The 22,142-nt window shown below is 39.1% G+C and overlaps 1 protein-coding gene across 1 annotated transcript in view; it reads left to right on the forward strand.

The window, feature by feature from the left end:
- The window catches only part of DARS1 (aspartyl-tRNA synthetase 1), a 75,349-nt gene that overhangs the window by 39,672 nt on the left and 13,535 nt on the right, over nt 1-22,142 (forward strand). Inside the window, exons 5-7 of the mRNA XM_070423074.1 lie at nt 11,392-11,494; nt 17,091-17,171; nt 18,052-18,111. Of these exons, the coding sequence (XP_070279175.1) occupies nt 11,392-11,494; nt 17,091-17,171; nt 18,052-18,111 (244 nt within the window). The remainder of the gene's footprint in view (nt 1-11,391; nt 11,495-17,090; nt 17,172-18,051; nt 18,112-22,142) is intronic.

The following is a 22,142-nucleotide window of genomic DNA, read 5'->3' on the forward strand; positions in this document are numbered from 1 at the left end:
ATTCTGGAAAAAGAAAAGAAAAAAAAGACTTTTTCAGACTGTTATTTATATACATATATTTTTTTAAGTTTTCTTCGTATTAGTCATTGTGGTTAAGTGATTTATTGGTAGCTGATGAGTCACAAGTATCTTTCCCATTCTCCAATGAGTCACCTAGCTACCTGCAAGTTTGTTTACTTTACTTTTAGATCTTTTACAAAAGAAATATTTTACATAGTTGGTAAGCTAAAATTCAGTTTGCTGCATTAACTTTTAAAATTGTAAAATATCAAAATCCTCAGAAGTCTCGTTGATTTAGAAAACTTATTTAGTACCTGCTCTGGTAAAGGCACCATATTAGGCTTGTACACAATGATACATATAATACTTAAGAAACTTAATTTGGTAAGAGAGTAAATATAGATAAACAGCTGCATACAGAGACATGTTACGGGTGCTGTGGTAGAAGTATATGTATAGATCACCTATAGTTGAGGCCCATAGGGAGTTGGGTATGTGGGTACCCCTTGAGCATCATGTGGACAATTTGGTAAACATAGGCCGCTAAGTCATTATACTGTTGTGGGTTGCAACTCTGAGCTTAAGTGGTTTATAAAGAGGCAGTTATCTATTGTAGGAGAAGCAGAACTTCTGTATTTGGCCCTGTCCAGTTCAGTATTTGTATTGAAAACTTCAATAAAGATATACTTTAAAAGTAGGTCTAAAATCTGGCGTCAAAATTCCAGAGGGTTTATGGGATTAATTCTTCTAAATTAACTATAACTTTAAATATAACTTCATGTTGTTTTATACAAAGATTCTGATGAATTTCTATTGAAGCTGGCAGCAATAGCAGGACATCAAGATGCATCAGCATTATTGGAGAAGGTAGCACGATTCTGGAGCATTTTGAAAATTATTCATGAAGGGCCTGTTTTTTCCAGTTTCTTTCTTATAAACTATAATGGAGTCTGGCAGCTTGTGAGCTTCTAAGATTGAGAATGTATTATTTCAAAGTGAGCTGATGATACATTCTGTAGTATTTAAAATTGGGTGCTAATTTTTAAATCTAACAATTCTCTAGTCACCTGTATGTGATTTTACTAGCTGTGTGATCTTAGGCTAATTAGTTGACCTTTTAGTCTGTTTCTTCAACTGTAAAATTGTGACAGTACCTACTTTGTAGACTTTTGTGAAGTTTAAGCGAGATGGTATATGTGTAAACTACTTCACATAGGAACTAGAACATAAAAGGAAATTGATGTGGGAATAGTGATAGTTAAGGTATTTACATATATTAAGATAAGTTTCATTTGCACTATAAATATAAAAATAAAACTATGCTTCAACATTAAAAAATACAGAGAAAATGAACAAAACTTCTGTAGAAGGATGACAGAAAATTTATGAAGCATTCCATATTTTTTGCAAATGAGAAAAAATGTGGAGGTGTATAGACCAAATAGTAAAACAGTGATTATAGGAAGAGGGGTTGGCTATATAATGGGGGACTTAAATTTTTAAATTTACATGTGTTTAACACTAGAGGCCCGATGGATGAAATTTTGCATGGGTAGAGGAGACATTGCCTGGCTGGCAATCAGGGCCGATTGGGGACTTCTAGCTGCCAGCTGGGGCCTTGCTTCCCCAGCTGCCGGCCAGGGCCTTCCTTCGCTCAATGCCACCCCCTGGTGGTCAGCACACATCATAGCAAGCAAGCGAACTCCTGGTCGAACTCCCAAGGGGGCACTTTGCATATTAGCCTTTTATATAGAGAGATTGGAATTTTTAGTAATAAGAGAGTATAATCTGTAATATCAGCAATGTTCAGAGATAACTACTCAGCCCAATAGTTGATATATTATCTATAGCTACGTTAACCCTATATGTAAAGCTTAATATCTTCTATCTGTATTAGTCCTATGGTTGATATATTAACTGTTCTCTTCTTGAAACATGTTACTTCCTTGTACTTGTAATGGGGTTCTCTTCTGATATATATTTTTTAATGTCTCCTCTACTCTCCCACCCAGATTCCTATCATGGTCTTTTGTGTTTCTAAAGGATAGTAAATAATAAGTATAAATGAGATTGGTCCCCCCCCAAAAAAAACTAATATGTGTGACAAAACCAAGAGGTAATACCAGATGTCATTTTCGGATTGTTTTAGGCAGTTCTGATTTTGAAATGTGTTTATAGATCAACCTCTTTCCCTGAGCAGTCACTTTGAAGAGGACAGTATTCACTTGAACAGATAAATTCTGCTGTGTTTGATAAAAAATCAGCCTAATGTTTTATAGTAAAGTTTTGTATATTGGTTTTTAAAAAAACCTTTATAGTGCATAATGTACACTGTTGGTTGGTAATGTGTGTATGATAAACTCTAAATAAACATTTAGAGACCCTTATTATGATCAGATAATAGCTTTGAACTTAAGGGTGTGGTGTGTTTTTCTAATTTTATAACTTTTTTGAGCTTAAGATTGTATTAGTCAGCTGTTGCAGAAGAAAACTGCTGTGTAACAAACCACTTCAAAATTCAGTATTATGACAATACTACCCAAAGTGATCTACAGATTCAGTGCAATTCCTGTCACAATCCCAATGGCATTTCTTTCTTTCTTTCTTTCTTTTTTTTTTTGGCAGAAATAGAATAATCCATCCTAAAATTTATATGGAATCTCAAGGGACTCTGACTAGCCAAAAAAATTTTGAAAAATAACAAACTTGGAAGACTCACACTTTTTGATTTCAAAACTTACGACAGCCCAGCTGGTGTGATTTAGTGGTTGAGTGTCAACCCAGGAAACAAGAGGCTTGATTCCCAGTCAGGGCACATGCCTAGGTTGTGCACTCGATCCCCATTGGGGGCATGCAGGAGGCAGCTGATTGATTATGTTTCCTCTCTCACTGATGTTTCTCTCTCTCTCTCTCTCTCTCTCTCTCTCTCTCTCTCTCTCTCTCTCCTAAAAATCAATAATAAGAACATTTTTTTTAAATGTACTACCAAGCTACAGTAATCAAAACAGTGTAGTACCAGCATAAGGACAGGCATATAGACCAATGAAATAAAATAGAGAGCCCAGAAATATACCCTGACATATGTGGTCAATTGATTTTCATCAAGGGTGTCAAGACCATTCAGTGGATAAAGAACAATCTTTTCAAGAAGTTGTGCAAGGAAAACTGGATATCCACATGCAAAAGACCTTATCTTATACCATATATAAACTTGACTCAAAATAGATCAATGACCTAAATATATAAAAGTTAAAACTATAAGATTCTTTAGAAGAAAACATGGACCAAAAGCTTCATGACATTGGATTTAGCAGTGATTTTATGTATCTAAAACTTTGTATCAAAGGGCACCATCAAGAGAGTGAAAAGATAACCCACAGGATGGAGAAAATATTTGCAAATCATATATCCAATAAAAGATTAATATCCAGAATACATCTAGAATTACAACTCACAACAGCAACAAAAATCCTATTTCAAAATGGTCAAAGGACTTGAATAGACATTTCTCCAAAGATATACAAATAGCCACTAAGCACATGAAAAGATGCTCAATATCACTAGTCATTAGGGAAATGCAAATCAAAACCACAATAAGACATCACTTTAGAATGACCATTATCCAAAAAAAACCAACACAGAAAATAACATGACCCATGTGGCTCATTTGGGTGGAGCATCACCCCATGTTCCATTCCAGTCAGGGCACATACTCAGGTTTCAGGTTCGATCCCCAGTTGAGGAACATACAGGAAGCAACCAGATGTTCCTCACGTCAATGTTTCTTTCCCTCTCACCTCCTCTCTCTAAAATCAATAATGAATCAATGAATGAGTGAATGAATGGAAAATAATGATGGTGAGGATGTGGAGAAATTGGAACCTGTGTGCATTGCAATGGGATTGTAAAAGGGTACAGCTGCTTTGGAAAACAATATGACAGTTCTTCAAAATTAAACATAGAATTTTTATATGATCCAGCAATTCCACTTCTAGGTAGATACCCAAAAGAATTTAAAGCGGGGACTCAAGCCGATCATTGTATGTTATTGTTCTAGCATTATTCACAATGAACAAAAGGTGGAAACAACCTATCATTAGATGAATGAATAAACATACTGTGGCATGTACATATAATGGAATATTATTCAACCTTAAAAAGGAATGAAATTCTGACATATGCTATAATATGGATGAACCTTAAAAACATTATGCTAAATGAAATAAGTCAGACACAAAAGGACAAATATGATTCTACGTCTTTGAGGGGCCTAGGATAGTAAAATTCATAGACACAGATAATAGAATAGAGATTACCAAGAGCTTGGGTAGGGAGTAGTTGGAGGGAAAGGGGAGTTAATTGTTTAATGAGTACAGGGTATCTATTTGGGATACTGAAGAAGTTCTGAAAATAAATAATGGTGATGATTGCACAACATTGTGACTGCCACTGAATATGTACACTTAACAGTGCACCCCATTGTTCATAGCACAATTGACAATAGCTAATACTTGGAAACAGCCTAAGTGCCCATCAGCAGATGAGTGGATTAAAAAAAACTGGTACATCTACACAGTGCTGTAAAAAAGAAGGAACTCTTACCATTTGCAATAGCATGGTGGACTTGGAGAGCATTATGCTAAGTGAAATAAGCTAGTCAGAGAAAGATAAATATCACATGATCTCACTCATTTGTGTAATATAACAAACAACATAAACTGATGAACAAAATAGATCCAGGGACATAGAAGCATTGGACAAACCGTCCAACCTCAGAGGGAAGGCAAGGAAGGGGGGAAAGAGATCAACCAAAGGACTTGTGTGCATGCATATAAGTATAACCAGTGGACACAGACAGCAGGGGGGTGAGGGCATGTGCTGGGGGTGAGAGTGGCTGGGGAGAAGTCAATGGAAGGAAAAGGAGACATATGTAATACTTTGAACAATAAAGAATTTAAATTTTAAAAAATTATTTTCAAACTATCTTCCCAATTAGAATGAAGACAGGACAGGTACCGTGATTGTATAATTCAATACTACATACCTTGTACCTGTATATAGTATCAGTTAAGCCCTAGCTGGTTTGGCTCAGTGGATAGAGCGTCAGCCTGCCGACTGAAGGGTCAAGGACACATGCCCGGATTGTGGGCTTGATCCCCAGTAGGGGGTGTGCAGGAGGCAGCGGTCAGTGATTCTCATCATTAATTTTTCTAGCTCTCCCTCTTCCTTCCTCTCTGAAATCAATAAAAAATATATATATATTTTTTTAAATAGTACCAGTTAAAATTTTTGTAATGTCAAAATGAATAAAGCCTATGGAGTATTATAGAAATGCGAATCTCTTATCTATACATATAAAAGCCTAGGATGCAAATTGTCCCCTCGGGAGTTCGACTGCTCGCTATGATGTGCTCTGACCACCAGGGGACAGCACTGAATGAAGAAGGCCCCGGCCGGCAGCTGGAAGGCCCTGATCACTGGCAAGGCCTAGGGACCCTTCCCGTGCATGAATTTTGTCCACCGGGCCTCTAGTATAAAAATAAAATAATATGGATTATCTAAGAAAAAAGAAGGAAATAGAAAGAGGAAGTGGTGTGTTGAATTATTTCTTAAGTATTATTGGGATATGGATTTTTAAAATTAATTTACTTAATTATGTTAATGTCATATATTTCATGAATGCTTAATAAATAGAATTATAGAATTTTAAGAAAAATCCCAGCTGCATATAACAATAAACTTTGATATTTTAAATATCCTATATATTAAAAGGTAATATGCAAATAGACCATCATGCCCTCACACAAGATGCCCCCCCCCCCCATGTGGTCACAAGATGGCCAGCAGGGGAGGGCAGTTGTGGGCGATCAGGCCAGCTAGGGAGGGCAGTTAGGGGTGACCAGGCCGGCAGGGGAGGGCAGTTGGGACGACAGGGTCAGCAGGGGAGGGCAGTTGGGGGCAGTCGGGCTAGCAGGGGAGCAGTTAGGCGTCAATAAGGCTGGCAGGGGAGTGGTTAGGGGGTGATCAGGATGGCAGGCAGAGGCGGTTAGGGGCAATCAGGCAGGCAGGCAAGCAAGCGGTTGGGAGCCAGCAGTCTCGGATTGTGAGAGGGATGTCCGACTGCCGGTTTAGGCCTGATCCCAGACCAGGGATTTAACCATGACCTTCTGGTTCACAGGTTGATGCTCAACCACTGAACCATGCTGGCTGGGCAAACTTTGATTTCTTGCTTCTACATCTGAGGGTCAGTTAGAGTTTGGCTCATCTAGGCTTGTTCTGAAGTTGTGATTTGGGTCCTGGTGTTTCTCAGATTCTTTGGACCATCAATTTACCTGAGCATCATCCTCTCAAGAGAAATGCAGGGATGCTAAATGGCAAGTTCAACTGCATAAGTACATTTCAAGCCTTTGCTGGCATCACATCCACTGACATCTCATTGATAAAGCAAGTAATATGGCCAACCCCGAATTCTAAGGGAAGAGAAGTAACCTTCTGTCTACCTTGAAGGCAAAGGTGTGGATGATTACTGCTACCACATGGGAATAAAGAGTTGGGACAAATAATTTAGTGTATCACAGAGATATGCTAAGAACTCTAATTTTTTTCCCCCAGAAACATTAATAAGACATTACTCTTTATTTTAGGCTATGAAGCTGACCTCCTTCAATTATTGAAACTAGTTTGATCATTTTAACAGAATCTTTGAAGTCTATTTTACACATTCTTCCTTTTTCTTAATGACAGAGGGTCATCACTGTGAACATCTCTTACTGTGCTAGGTAAAGATGTGGTTCTTACAATATAAACTGATGAACAAAAACAAATCCAGAGACAGAGAAGCATCAATCAGACCGTCAAATCTCAAAGGGAAGATAGGGGAGGATGGGGGTAAGGGGGAGAGATCAACCAAAGGACTTATATGCAAGCATATAGGCCTAACCAATGGACACAGACAACAGGGGGGTGAGGGCATGAGTGGGAGGGATGGGGGGTAATGTGGGGATAAGGACACATATGTAATAACTTAATCAATAAAAAAAAAGATGTGGTTCTTTGCTACTTTCCAGTTTTTTGTTTTGTTCTGTTTTTTAATATATATTCATCGGTCAACTGTTATTTAATACAACAGTTGTACCTATTTCTAACAGTTCCACCAGACTTTTTTAGTTTCCTACTTTTATTTATTGTAGACATGCAGAAGCTTTTAATGAAGATTGAGAGAACTATAGATAAGGAAAGTGTCCCTGGAGTTATTAGTGAGGCCCTAAGTAATAAATGTATGGCACTTGTGTTGGAAAGATGGGATTTTATTCCTTCAGATAACCAAGTACTGTTTGTTTTTCTCCCAAGTTGCATGTTTTATGATTGTTTGAGTTACTCATATATCATTTGTTTTAAAAAAAAAAAAAAAAAAAAAAAAAAAACTTGAGCCCGGCCGGCTTTGCTTAGTGTTTGAACGTCATCCACCTCTGAACCAGGAGGTCACAGTTGGATTTGCTGTAAAGGCACATGTCCGGGTTGTGGACTCTATCCCCAGTAGTGGGTGTGCAGGAGGCAGCCGATCAATGATTCTCTCTTGTCATTGATGTTTCTATCTCTCCCTCCTTCTCCCTTCCTCTCTGAAGTCAATAAAAATATATTTTTTAAAAACTTGATAGCCAACTCTAAATATTTTTATGAAGTACTTTATGTAAAGAATGGTGCTTTTTATAATTTTATTTTCTAAAGACAGTAGAAGTTAGAAGTTAACTATTAAATTGACGGTTGACAGTTTCTAATGGATGACATGAAGTCTGTTGTGCCTATCGAGGCATTTTTAATATCAAGGCTATACTAATTCATCTTGTTTGTAGAGTGATTAATTATATGTAGGCTCAAAAGGGTAGTTGGGAAATGAAAGCAGTATAAAACACAGTGCAGTGGTAGTGTGTTTTGGGAGGCGGTGGCAATAATAAAAATAGCTGACTTAGCTCTTGAAAAAAGATGTGTTTTATTTGCTTCATCCATTTCTCCTACAATAAAATAGTTCCCAGGAGTTCCTCTGCTTTCCACTATGGATTTTCTTCCTTCTAAGGCTTTTAGTTGCCCGTTAGACATAACCTCTTTCAAAATATAGATATAGTGGCATTAGTTTTGAAATGTAAAACTGAAACCTTAACAGGGTCTCTTTATGGTAACAGTCAAACTATATAATATATACACATAAAGTATTAAGCCATTTTAACATTCAATATTAGTTAAAATCATTAGAATTTTTGTACAAAATGGAATTTTATCTAATACTGGCAGTAGCTTATTCAAGTATTCCTATCCCTCTTGTATTGACTCTATACATACTATAACTTTTTTATTAGTTCTAACTAGCAAGTTCTAGTCTGACCCTTTTTCACAAATTTGACTTTTTTTTAAGGTTCTTTCCTTCTAAATTCATTTATGTCTATAAATAAATAGGGATAAATAGAAGGATATAGAGGTAGATATATAGATATGGATGTAGATGTAGATATAGAGATATTACAGCTAAATTATCCAAGGTTTAAAAATCATGGAATGATTTTACTAATATCTAAATAGGCTACTAGTATTCTTTTAACAACATGTAGCTTGTAGATATAGTAAGGGGAAATACTGAGATTGGAAGGGCAAAAAAAATTATAGGCATCCCCTATATCTGGTTAATCCTACCTTTTTAATTGATTCAATAGACCAGTTGTGATTAAGAAGTTTAACTCTGGCTCTAGTTTAAGAAATAGGTCAGGTTTTCAGAAGTTCTTTTGGAGTTATTTAGTATTGGAAACAATATTTAAATGCTGGTTGTTTTCTAATCTAACTGATCAAGTATTTTAGCACATAATACTACTGAATTAAATGAAGTAACTGAAGGTAGGCTCAGTTCCAAGTTTCAGGTCCTGGATAAAAGGAATCATCTGGTACTTCTGAAGGAGAAAGAAGATAAAATTTTGTTTTATTTAATTGAAACTTTAGTTAGCCTTAGGCAAGGTATCTTTACCATATCCCAGTTTCTTTCTGGAAAGATACTAGTTGAGAGTAGATGTGTTTATTGAGTTGGTGCCGGGGTTCTTGTCCCAGCATCAAGAAGGGTTCAGGAATCTGGAAAAAGCTGCGCGTAGATGGCATAGGAATCCAGAGACTAATAAAGAGTCCGGAGACGAGATATAATTTTGAAAGTCATTGGGGGTCAGAGGACCTTCAGCTAAAGGAACTGAAGGCTCCCTCCTTGTCTAGGACCCTTGCTTTTATTAACAATTTGTCCTAAGGCAAGGTGGAGATAATACACTTAAGCATTGTCAGTTTGGAGAATAGCCTACAGCTGTTCAGGTGTTTGGTCAGTAGGAGACAATAACGTGTAGATTAAGATGCCCTTTAACTGTCTGGCAGCCACAATCAGTTTCCTGTTCAGGTTTGGGGAAATGCCTTTAGCCACTTAGAATTATGACATGCTGGAATTGGTCTACGGCAAGTTGGCTTGAAGAAGGCTGTCTGGAAGGGAGTCAGAGAGGGTGAGATAGGAGAACCAAGATGGCCAGGGAAATAGTGGAATGGAGCAGGTGGAGGTCTGGTTGGGACAAGTCAGGTTACTCTACGAGGCAACACACTCATCAGTGAGGAAGAGAAACACCTTCCTTATGGAAAGGTCTAAGGTGAGCAGCAGAATTCTCACGAGGCCTGAATTAGGTTTGCTCATGCAAACAAACGGGGCACTGGTAGGCAGTAGTCACATTGACCAAAGGCTCAGTGACGTTAGACTGCCAGTACAGTGGGGCCTTGACTTACGAGTTTAATTCATTCCGAGTTTAATTCCTTCCGAGACCGAGCTCGTTAAGGAGCTCATTAACTCAAATTACTCTGTCAACTCAATGCAAAAAATCTGCGGAGAGACAGCTGGTATCTCAAAAAACTCATTAGTCGGGACACTCGTAAGTCAAGGCCCCACTGTATTAGAAAGCCTTTTTAAGAATAAACTGAAGCCTCTTGTGCCTTTGGGTCACAGAGGAGCCTTATTTTAGTTCACCAACTGTCTCTTTTGCCATAATAAATTGTGAGTTTCTTCAATACACAGGTTTAGTCAGTGTAGGGTGGTAGCCCTCATTCAAAAGACTTATGTGTGTACTATTGATTTTTTTTTAAGGTAGTTGGTAACAGACACTATGAAATTTTAAGCAGTGTAGCAAAGTGAAGTGAAAAAAAAATGTTTTTCTTCACCATTTTCCATCTATTCTCATTCTGATCCTTTTCCCAACCCTGAGCAAGTGTTCATTGAAATGGATTGTGGTGTTCTCTTTTGTAAAATAAGCATTGTTGGATTTCTGGAATCTTGTCCAATAGCACCATAACTACTAAGGAAGGACTCAATACTTCATCAGAATACATAGAATCTTTACTATGAGAATTACATCTTTTGTTTATATTCTCTATGATTCTGGATAGGGAATTGAACCATGAGAGGTTAATACAAAAGTTAACTAGGGTTTATGACATAGCAGATAAACAGGGAGTCTAGAGCAGATTTTCCTGCAAAATTCAAGTTTGCTATGGAATTAAACTGCCCAGAAGATGCATTTATTTTACTCTTAATGTATATTTAGCTTCATATAAACATTCTTTTTTAAAATATATATATTTTATTGATTTCAGAGAGAAAAGGGGGGGGGAGAGATAGAAAAACATAAACGATGAGAGAGAATCATTGATCGGCTGCCTCCTGCATGCCCCTTACTGGGGATCAAGCCCGCAACTCAGGCATGTGCCCTGACAGCAAGTCGAACTGTGACCTCCTGGTTTAGAGGTCGACGCTCAACCACTAAGTCATGCTGGCTGGGTGACATTCTTAAATGGGATTACACAATCCAATAATTGTCTGCCATAAATTCAGTTAATGACAGTATATGTTCTATGGGCAATGAGGATTTAATTGCAGCACCCCAATGTCTTTTTATTATCTTGAAATGTTTCCAGTTGGCCTTCTTCTGTTATTTAGTTCCATTACATCCCAGTAATTGCATTTATTGAAGCCAGTATTTTTTGTTATAGGAAATGCTGATCTTAGTAAATTTCAAATATAGTCAGGGAAGTGTTCTTTAATAAATAATTGAAAGACTTTTCCCTATTACTTGTGATTCAGTGCTGGTCCTTTTATAACCAGAATATTTTATAAATGGTAATTAAATGATGGCATCTAGAAATCTTCTCTTCAAGGAATCTCACAAGGTGTGCTGCATAATAGTGTATTGTTAAATAGTCTGGGTTTATCTCAAGTGGTTTACTCTATTAAAGAAGTGTCTAATATATTCAGCTTTACTGTTGAAACACCAAATGAGTTCTGACACTCTGACGAGATGATTAAAGTTGGAAATTTTTTTCTTTTAACAGCATCAACAAAGAGAGCATCGTAGATGTAGAAGGTGTTGTGAGAAAAGTGAATCAGAAAATTGGAAGCTGTACACAGCAAGATGTAGAGCTACATGTTCAAAAGGTAACTTTTTTTAAAATATAAAATTGTGGCCCTAGCCAGTTTGGCTCTGTGGAGAGAGCATCAATCTTCGGACTGTAGGGTCCTGAGTTCAATTCTGGTCAAGGGCACATACCTGGGTTGTGGGCTCAATTGGGGGGAGGGGGGGTGCAGGAGGCAGCCAATCAATGATTCGCTCTTATCATTGATGTTTTTAACTCTCCCTCTCCCTTCCTCTCTGAAATAAAAATATATTTTTAAATATATCTATCTATAACAATAAAAGTGTAATATGCAAATCGACCAAACGACCCAATAGCAGAACAACTGTCCAGACAACCACACTATGACACACACTGGTGCCAGGCCAGCCAAGGCAGGGACCTGGCCATCACCCCATGATCGCCCCAAAGAGGGAGGCCCAGGCCACCGACCAATGGGCTGCGACAGGTGGGCGGGGCCTCCATCTGCGGGGCAATCGATCGTATGATCGCCCTGCAAAAGGCAGTCAGCAGGGCGATCAATTGGGGGGGATCCAAGATCGCCCCAAAGAGGTAGGTCCAGGCTACCCAGCCAGTGGCACTGCGGCAGGTAGTCTGGGCTTCCCTCTGCAGGAGGCGATCCATCGCAGAACCCCAGCCGGGTGGACAGGCCTACCTCTTTAGGGTGATCAATCACGGGGCTCCTGGACTGTGAGAGGGCACAGGCCAGGCTGAGGGACCCTCCCCCCCCCAAATGCACAAATTTCGTGCACCAGGCCTCTAATATATATATGTGTGTGTGTGTGTGTGTGTGTATGTATGTGTGTGTACGCACACACACATATATATATACACACATATATATATATATATGGCTAATATGCTAAGTGTCGCCTGGTCACTACAACATGCACTGACCATTGGGGCAGACGCTCAACACAGGAGCTGCTGTGATGCGCACTGGCCATTTACAGAGAAAGGGCACCATGGACCTGGCACCCACAACGCAACACTCAGCTTCCCCCAAGTGAGACACAGGCCCTGCCACCACCCCAGAACGACAGCCCACCAAATCACAGCTGACACTGCCGAGACCCCATGGCATAAAATGCAGCCCACAGCCCAGCCCGGAAACGGTCGTTGTGGACACCAGGTAATGATGTCACGTAGCAACGCCCAGTTTCTTCTCCCTAGCAACAACTAGCCTCCCTGCAGTTTCTTCAGCCCAGGAACACAACTACACAACTTGCTTTTATAGCCAGGTGCAAACATTTCACACTTTAACCAAATGTCTGTGAAACGTTTTCCCATGCCTCATCTCATTTGACCCTCACAGAGGTCCTGGAGTAGGTAAACAGGAGATTCGGTGGAATCCTATTTTCTTTTCATTAGCTGGAAAACGGAGATTTATAAAGCTTAGAAACTTGATCCGACTGAAAAGAAGTAAGAAATGGTGGACCTTGAAAATGACTTCAGGTTTTCTCACTGTGCAGAATATAGTCATACACTGCTGCAGTTAAATATTTTACCCTTTGTTCTCCCTTCGTGATCTACAATAATAATCTGCTTCATGTTGATATTTACTGTTGTGTTGCTGACAATTACCTAAAAGAGAAGTTGGGGTGCTTCAGTGGGCTGGAAAAAGTTTAGCTGAATCAGAAATCAGGTCTAATTAAGCAAGTTTATTCTATATCTATAAAAGGCAAAGTTGATTCATGCATGCGCAATACTTAATAAAGCTCTTGCTGTCGTCAGTTGCACGCATGTGTTTCGATCTGTCATTGTTGATCGTGAATTTGGTTGACACTTCCATTATAGAGAAAGGGCAAATAGCTATCTACTTATATAAAAAACCTGAGTGTAACGTCATGGCCAGAACCGTGACCAACCGGAAGGAAGTCAGTTCTGCAGGGGTCGTCTTGGAAACGGCTGCACCCTTCCCCAGCTGTTTCCTGGAGGGCGAGGTTTCAGGCAGGAACCTGCCCTCGGAGCGGAGCGTGGAAGTGAAATAATTTGTAATGGATCTATTATTGAAGCTACCTTTGGAAATACTGTATATAGATCAGTGGTTCTCAACCTTGGCTGCACATTAGAATCACCTGGGAATCTTTTTAAAATCCTGATTTCTGGGCCTCATACTCCGGAAATTCTGTTTCTTTGTTACTAATGTTGTGGCCCCACCCCATAACAAAGAAACAGTTTCCGGAGGATGAGGCCCAGGAATCAGGATTTTAAAAAGATTCCCAGGTGACTCTAATGTGCAGCCAAGGTTGAGAAATTCTTTTTCTTTGTTACTAATTAGTCCTGGATTTGATTCCGGTCAACCTTGGTTGCAGGCTCCTCCCGGGCCTGGGGTGGTCGGGGCTCTTGCAGGAGGCAACTAATCAATGTGTTTGTTTCACATCGATGTTTCTCTCTCCCCCTCTCTTCCACTCTCCCTAAAAATCAATGGAAAAATATCCTGGGGTGAGGATTGACTATATATATATATATATATATATATATAATTGTGTACAAAAATAGGTTTGAGTAGTTCTCACAACTATTCATGTTAAATCTATATCTTCTTAATAATTAGAGGTGTTACAAAATGTTGAGATTTATAAATAGACTAACTGAATCTGTTAGCTTTTGTTTTATAACAAACCACCCCATACTTAGTGACTTAAATCAACAAACATTTATTTGCTCACTTTTCTGTACATTGGGCAGTTAGAGTCGGCCCATCTGGATTGGCTCATCTGCTCCATGGGTCATCGACAGGGTTCACTGATATTTATGAAACATATTTTCCTGTGGCCTCAGTTCATCTAGCAAGCTAGCTCATGCTTGTTGACATGGTACCAGACTGGTTCCTAGCAGCAAGAGAGGGAAGCCTTAGTGTGCAAACACTTTTCAAGCTTCTGCTTGTGTCATGTTTGCTAAGAATTTCATTGATCAAAGCAAGTCACATGGCCAAACTCAGATATAAGTGTTGGAAAAATAGATTCCACCTTTTGATGTTCGGAGAGGCGACATCATTGGAAAAGGGCATATGTACAGAACAAGAGGAATGATGGAAGCCATTTTTACAATCAGTCACACAGGGAAAAATATGTAACACATTGGAGAAGCTTTATTCACTATTATGAACCTATTTTGCTATGAACTTTCTTATGATGATGTACTTCTAAACATTAATTATACTAATTTTTAATCATCTTTTCTTACAATTTTATTTCTGATATTTTACAGTATAGAAAAGTCAAGAGACGATACTATAATGGTCTTACATTCTAGCAATAACTTCTTTTCATACAAGATTTATTTCACATCTGTTTTCTCCTCAGACATAAAAACTGGAAGTGCTCATTTTCATTGCCTTTGAAAATACTATAAGTGAATTTATATATATTTAGTACTGTTGAAATAACCCTGCAATTTTGAACCTGCAGTTCTCAGATCCGAGCCTACTTTGTATTTATAAAATGCATCATTAAATTTCTCTTACACAGTCTGTCTGATTGCCCTATCTTATATATACTCATACACACACACACACACACACACACACACACACCCTGTGAGCTTATATAAGATAGAGCAGTCAGGCAAACTGACAGACAAATGCAGAAAGATAGACTCATACATGCACACTTATTTGGGAATAAGGTTATTTAACTGGAATTGATTGTCACGGAACTCTTCAAAGCTTAGAATATCTTGTCTTTCTTACTGACCTAATTTGCCAAATTACTTTGTTCTCTTTGTGCAAGTCTCACTTTAGACCAATCCAGGAAGTCTGTAACCTAGAAAGGCAAATGTAAGGGTACACTGACCAAGAAAAACCCTTATCTTCCAAGCAACATACCTTTTTCAGTATTTTAATAAATAAATTTTTAGTGACTATAGCAAATAATTGTATTTCTAAAACATTCTGATTATGTAGCATTTATTATAAACTTAATATTGATAATAAATATAAAGCCCAAGAGCTTACAAATTTTCCCTCAATAAAAATAATTATAAAGTATCTCACAAAGCATAAATATTTTATACTAAATAGAATTTTATAATCGATGATTTATTTATTTATTCAACCAGCAGTTACTGAAAATATACTTTGCACCAAGCACTCTGTGAGGTTCTGGGGATCAGAATACTCACAACCTAGTAAAGGAGACAATGAATTTTCACTAGTTCTAAAAAGAATTTTGTAAAATATATTTTTATTGATTTCAGAGAGGAAGGGAGAGGGAGAGAGCTAGAAACACCAATGATGAGAAAATCATTGATCGGCTGCCTCCTGCACACCCCATTCTGGGGATCGAACCCCCAACCTGGGCATGTGCTCTGACTGGGAATCGAACTATAACCTCCTGGTTCAGAGGTCGACGCTCAACCACTGAGCCACGCTGGCCAGGCAAAAGAATTTTTTAAAAGCCCTAGCTAATGTGACTTATTTGGTTGAGCATTGTCCCATACTGAGTGGTCTCAGATTCAATTCCTGGTCAGGGCACATGCTGGGATTGCAGGCCTGATCCCTAGTAGGGGAGGTGCAGGAGGCAGCCTTTTGATGACTCTTCCCATTCTTCTCTCTCTAAAATCAATGAAAAGACATGTTTTGATAATAAAAGAAGTAGCTGTCCAGTTTTCCAAGTTTGCATTGCAGATCAAGTGTCCGTTAACTCATCAAAAGGAAGTGCTACAATTTGGGTATAAGAGGTGGTGACAAGTAATGCTATTTTACTGCGAGGACTGGAGTATCCTTCTGATATTTTTTCTTTAAGTGTCTCACCTGAATGCTAAATGTGATCTACCAAATGGAAAAATACAATTTCCTGAATTAACAAAATAAGCTCTATTTTCTTTTTGTGCTTTAGCAGGTTTTCTAGGCATAGCTGGGAACAATTAATGGGCTAACATTAAGAGTAGCTAATTCATTATGACCTAACTGCTTTTTAGCACTAAAATATGCAATTAGTGTGAGTGGATGTTGAGGGATATTAACACCATAAAGGAATAACCTCATATGGTGCTCCCAACCAGGAGAGCAGAAGGAAAGGAGATGTAATATGTTCGATGAAAGAAAGCAAGGAAGGCATATTTGGGAAAAGCATGAGAAAAGGAAGGAGAGGTACAGCAGAGTTGGGCTGACTGTAGTTCTGGTGGTAGAAATAGCTAAACGCCATTAACAACACATTTGATAATGGCTCCTTCAAATGAAAAAGTGTTTTTATATTCATTATTCCATTTGATTTTTACTGCAGACCTCATTTTACATAGTACGGTATTGAAGTTCTGAGGTTAAGTGACTTGCCTAACAACAGCTATAGTGACAAAGCAAGTCCTTAAACCCAGACCCCTCAACTCCAGTTATTACTTATTCATCACATTGATGTGCACCTTAGAGTTTACAAAGTATATTTAGCTCATTTGACTGTTTCAACAACCCAGGGAGGTAGGCAAGAAATACTATTATCCCCATTTTGTAGGTGAAAAAACATGTACCATATTGTTTGATTTTAGTACATAGTTTCAGTTAAAGATATATGTAAATATTCCTTCATGTTTAAGTCAATTATAGATTTTTTTTTAAAAAGCAAAGAATAACAGGTTTTGTGTGCTTCATGATCTTTTTGGTAATCTCTCACTTTCAGATTTATGTGATCAGTTTGGCTGAACCCCGTTTGCCCCTGCAGCTGGATGATGCCATTCGGCCTGAGGTGGAAGGAGAAGAGGTAAAAATTATACTTTTTGAAACACTATGCTTCCTCTGTATGTTTAGTTTGCAAAACATTGAAAAGTTGATGCCCTGCTTCTATATAAAAGGTACCTGTTGTTATGAGCTTCATTTTTATCTAAGTTTATTCTTAAATCAGCAATTCTCAAACGTTTTGATCTATGAATCCCTTTACACGTTTAAAAATAATTGACCTCACAAGCTTTTGTTTTTGTGGGTATACTGTCAATATTTACAGTATTCAAAGTTAAAACAAATTTTTAATATTTATTAATTTATAGAAAGTAACAGTAATATAAATACATCTACAGATCTTTGTAATGCCTGGCTTAATAGGCAACAGTTAGATTCTCATATTTGCCTCTGCATTAAATTTGATGTGAGGCAAGGCTTTTGGGATGAGAGATGGAAAGAAAGAATCCCTGTTCATTTTCATTTCTCTTCTTTCCATCTCTCTCTTTCTTTTAACAGTAACTTTTCTCTAACCCTGCTTCTTGTTTTTTGGATCCAGATTGGGGTTTGATATTAATACACATAAACACACCTGCCACTTAAAAGTATACATGGCTTCTAAAAATGTTTTTTGGCCCAGTCACCATGGCTCAATGATTGAGCATCAACTTATGAACCAGGGGGTCACGGTTGATTCCCAGTCAGGGCACATGCCTGGGTTGCAGCCTCGATTCCCAGTGTATGTCATGCAGGAGGCAGCCAGTCAATTTATGTTTCTCTCATCATTGATGTTTCTATCTCACTCTCCCTCTCCCTTTCTCTCTTAAATCAGTATGTAAAAGAATATATTTTAGAAGTGCTTTTTGTGTTCTGAAAAAAAATTTGTAAAATCTGTTTTTCTTTTTCTCTCTCTCTTTTTTTTTTAGGAAGGAAGAGCTACTGTTAACCAGGATACAAGATTAGATAACAGAGTCATTGATCTTAGGGTATGCCTCATTTATTTATTAAGTGACATGATTATGCCAAAATCAAGGAGGGCAAGGATAACATACCTGTCTTGGGCTCATTGAACTGATTGTTGTTTGCTTATATGTAAGTATGATAATACAAGAAACAGTTTACCTTTCCGACTGACCCTCCTCCAAGAAAGAATTGCAGGCAACAAAGACAGTCAAGTAATAGTTCACAGAATATTGACTTGCACTGTTTTAAAAAGACAAAGGAACATGAAGCCAGTAAAAAGGCTTGCTTCAAGGTGGTAACCTGTTTTAGACAAGTTAGTAAGCAAGTGAAAACATAACTACTCATATCACTAGAAAATTGTGAAAGAAATTATGTGCAGATTTTAGAGCAACCTGGTGAAGTTTAGTAATTAATACCTCAATCCTCTGAATTTGATCTAAGCACAGAATCCTAATATATTAAAAACCCTGGGTCCGTCACATCTGCAACGACCAGGAGGCTCAACCAACAGGAAGTCAGTCTTGCATTCAGCGCTGGGTTGCCATGGTGACCCAGTGCTGACTGCTATGGCTGCAGGCATGGTGACCCAGCACTGACTACTGAGGGGGCTGCGAATCAGGCCCAAAGAGAGGCCTAAAGAGAGAAGCAGGGTCTGATCCGTAGCCTCTGTGGCAGCTGTTGATCAGCACTTACCTCTCTCTTTAGCTCTGGGCCTGGTCAGCAGTCACGCCTCCATTTCTCTCCAGGCCTCACCCAGGACTGCTGATCAGCCCAACCTTTCTGATCAGGCCCCATTGATAGGCCCAGAGACGCTGACTGGCATAGAAACCGACCAATCAGAACCAAATCTGGGTCAACTGTGAAGAGCCAATGACTGCCTAGGAAGCGGAGCTTTTGACACTGATTGACATAGACGCTGACCAGTCAGAACCAAATCTAGGTCAATTGTGAGGAGCCAATGGCTACCTAGGAGGCAGAGCTTTTGACACTGACTGGCATAGAAACCAACCAATCAGAACCAAATTGGCTGGCAGGGGAGGGCAGTTGGGGGAGACCAGGCCAGCAGGGGAGGGCAGTTGGGGGTGAGATCAGGCTGGCAGGGGAGGGCAGTTGGGGGTGATTGGGCTGGTAGGGGAGCAGTTAGGTGTTAATCAGGCCGGCAGCGGAGCGGTTAGGGTGTGATCAGGCTGGCAGGCAGAAGCGATTAGGGGCAATCAGGCAGGCAGGCAGGCGAGCGGTTAGGAGCCAGCAGTCCCGGATTGTGAGAGGGATGTCCGACTGGCATAGAAACCAACCAATCAGAACCCTGCTAGCCTGGTCGCCCCCAACTGCCCTCCTCTGTCGGCCTGGTCTCCCCCAACTACCCTCCCCTGCAAGCCTGGGCCCCCCCAACTGGCCTCCCCTGCCAGTCAATTTGGTTCTGATTGGTTGGTGTCAAAAGCTCCGCCTCCCAAGCAGCCATTGACTCCTCACAGTTAACCCAGATTTGGTTCTGATTGGTCAGTTTCTGTGTCAGTCAGTGTCAAAAGCTTCACCTCTTAGGCAGCCATTGGCTCCTCACAGTTGATCAGGCCTAAACGGGCAGTTGGACATCCCCCAAGGGGTCCCAGATTGGAGAGGGTGCAGGCTGGGCTGAGGGACACTGGCACACACACACACACACACACACACACACACACACACACACCCCCAGTGCACGAATTTCATGCACTGGGCCTCTAGGTAACCCTTTGCACTCCGAACCATTCTGGACATTGGCTACCAGCTACTCAACGCTACTTTGCAGCGGAAACGTGCATTTACAGACCCTCGTATTATTTAGTATAATTTTGGAACCAAGTAACGTATTATAATGATATTGGACTTATATGAATTGGGTGACATCGAGGAATGTATATTTGCAAAAAAAAACCAATATTTTATTGTTTATAATTTTGTACAGTATGATAAGTTTTGTAACACTCCCCAATATGCATTGCAGGCTGATTAGTGCATATTTGACAGTAATAAGTGGTTTGACGCCTGCCACCAGGTGTTTTCCTGTTAGAACACACAATGCAGTCCCGTTTTCTTTGTCCCACATCGGGAATATGTAGTTTATTGTTTAATCTATTGTCCGCAGAAGATGTGGATGGACGCGTTCTCGATACACGAAAATCGCCCTTTAATTGGTCAACAAGTGTCTTGACAAACTTGTGGTGTGTCATTGGTGTTTCATTACTTGTTTGTTTTTCGATGCGATACATTATGTATGAGTTTATCACACACATTTCCAACCCCCAAAAAAATAACTTCCTCCACCATTTGAGCGATTTACGGAGGAAACAATACGTCGAAGCGTATTGATCCGCACGATCCGCACCACCCATATTTGCCGTATATTCTAACACCATTTCAGGCTTACTGACTGTTACGATATGTCCACCGCGTAATGTTCTCTGGGTAGATTGTAGGTTTGTGTTATAATAATTGGTGAGCATGGTAATAATTCTTTTATCTTTCCACGCAAGAAGCGTAGTATTATTCTTTCTGTATGCAACTGTTTCTTTCCAATTTCTTCTTTGGCATAATTGTTTGTCTCTTTTATTATGCTGTCTACTAATTCTTCAGTAAAATAGAATGTGAAATAGTCTATGGGCTCTTTTATGTTACTCGGGACTTGTGGTCCGGCTATTTCTTCGTGTAAATCAAAATTTATCGTGGCTGGAGGAACGTCCGATTCGGTAACATCTTCCCACTCTTCACTTGACGATACGTTGTCATGTTGCCGTGTGTTTTCTTCCGTACTACTATTATCGCTTTCGCTATCTATGCGAACAATTCGTCGCCTTCTAGGTTGAACGATATCACTATCACTGCTGTCGTTTTGTTCTACAGTTAGTCTTTCTAACGTGTCTGTATAGAGGTCTATCTGGAGCTCATCTTCACTACTACTTGTGTCATGAGACTCATTCGTGGTTGGACGCTTTGCCATTGTTCTAATAAAAAATATGAATAAGTGCATGGGTTGAAAACTTCTAATTGTTATTACTAACTGACAAGATGATATTTACCAAAATAGCTTTCACCAAACAATTTATTCACTAAGAAAAGAATCACTTTTCCGATTTTCTCCTCGTTAGATCTATGTGCACTGCTCGAAGCTTCAAACCAAAATGAGCTCAGCTTTGAAAATCTTTTCCTCCAGATGTAGACTTGTTTATTTGTAATTATATATCTCACTATACAGTGCGCACTATGTTCAAAAACCAACCTTTCTTCTACAAACTCCCCTTATCGCTCTTTTCAAGTGGCGTCGCGAAGTGCTCGGACTGTCGTGAGCACGCATCTCACGTTCTTGTCCGACACAAATCCCGCTGACATTTCTTGTATATATCTTAGTAATTTTACGATATTTTGATTTAATTTCTTGTGCCATTTCAAGATAAAACTTCAGGGAAACATGCATGTCTCAAAAAGTTGCGTTGAAATAATTCAATTCCCCGTAATCACTAATAAACTGCGATGTCCCCTGAGAGGGGACATCCGAGTGATATGCTAGAATTCCGATGTCCCCTGAGAGGGGACAGCGGAGTGCAAAGGGTTAATAATAAAGAAGTAGTTGACCCTTTGGTTTATATAGTAACCTCATAGGTTTCTGTTTCCCTTTCTAGCTTGGTTGCAAGTGAAAGATTTCAGCAGTTTCATCACTATAGTAAAACCAATGTCATCTTTCTTTCTTAAGGTTTTGACCACATCTTCCTCCTTTTCATAACGTATTCCACCTAAAGCTTAACGTTCTGTCACCTTATAAGTTCTTTCCAGCTTTTCTGCAATCTACAGGCCTGCCCTCATTGTACACCCATGTTTCCCCTGACCATTTGCTTTTTGTAAACTGTTACTTTTCCACATTAACTTGTAGTATATAGAAACGGCTAGCAATAATCAAAAGTCCTCTTGATACTGCCTAGAAACCTCATGGTTTTCATCATTTTGGCCACAGCAGTTAAACATCCTACTGTATTTGTCTATGCTATTTGTTCACACAAGTTACTGATTTTGCCTCTAGAATTTG

The sequence above is a fragment of the Myotis yumanensis genome, unplaced genomic scaffold, assembly GCF_028538775.1.
Source record: "Myotis yumanensis isolate MYYU_CA2020_CCGP unplaced genomic scaffold, mMyoYum1.0.hap1 SCAF_8, whole genome shotgun sequence".
Taxonomy (NCBI): Eukaryota; Metazoa; Chordata; class Mammalia; order Chiroptera; family Vespertilionidae; genus Myotis; species Myotis yumanensis.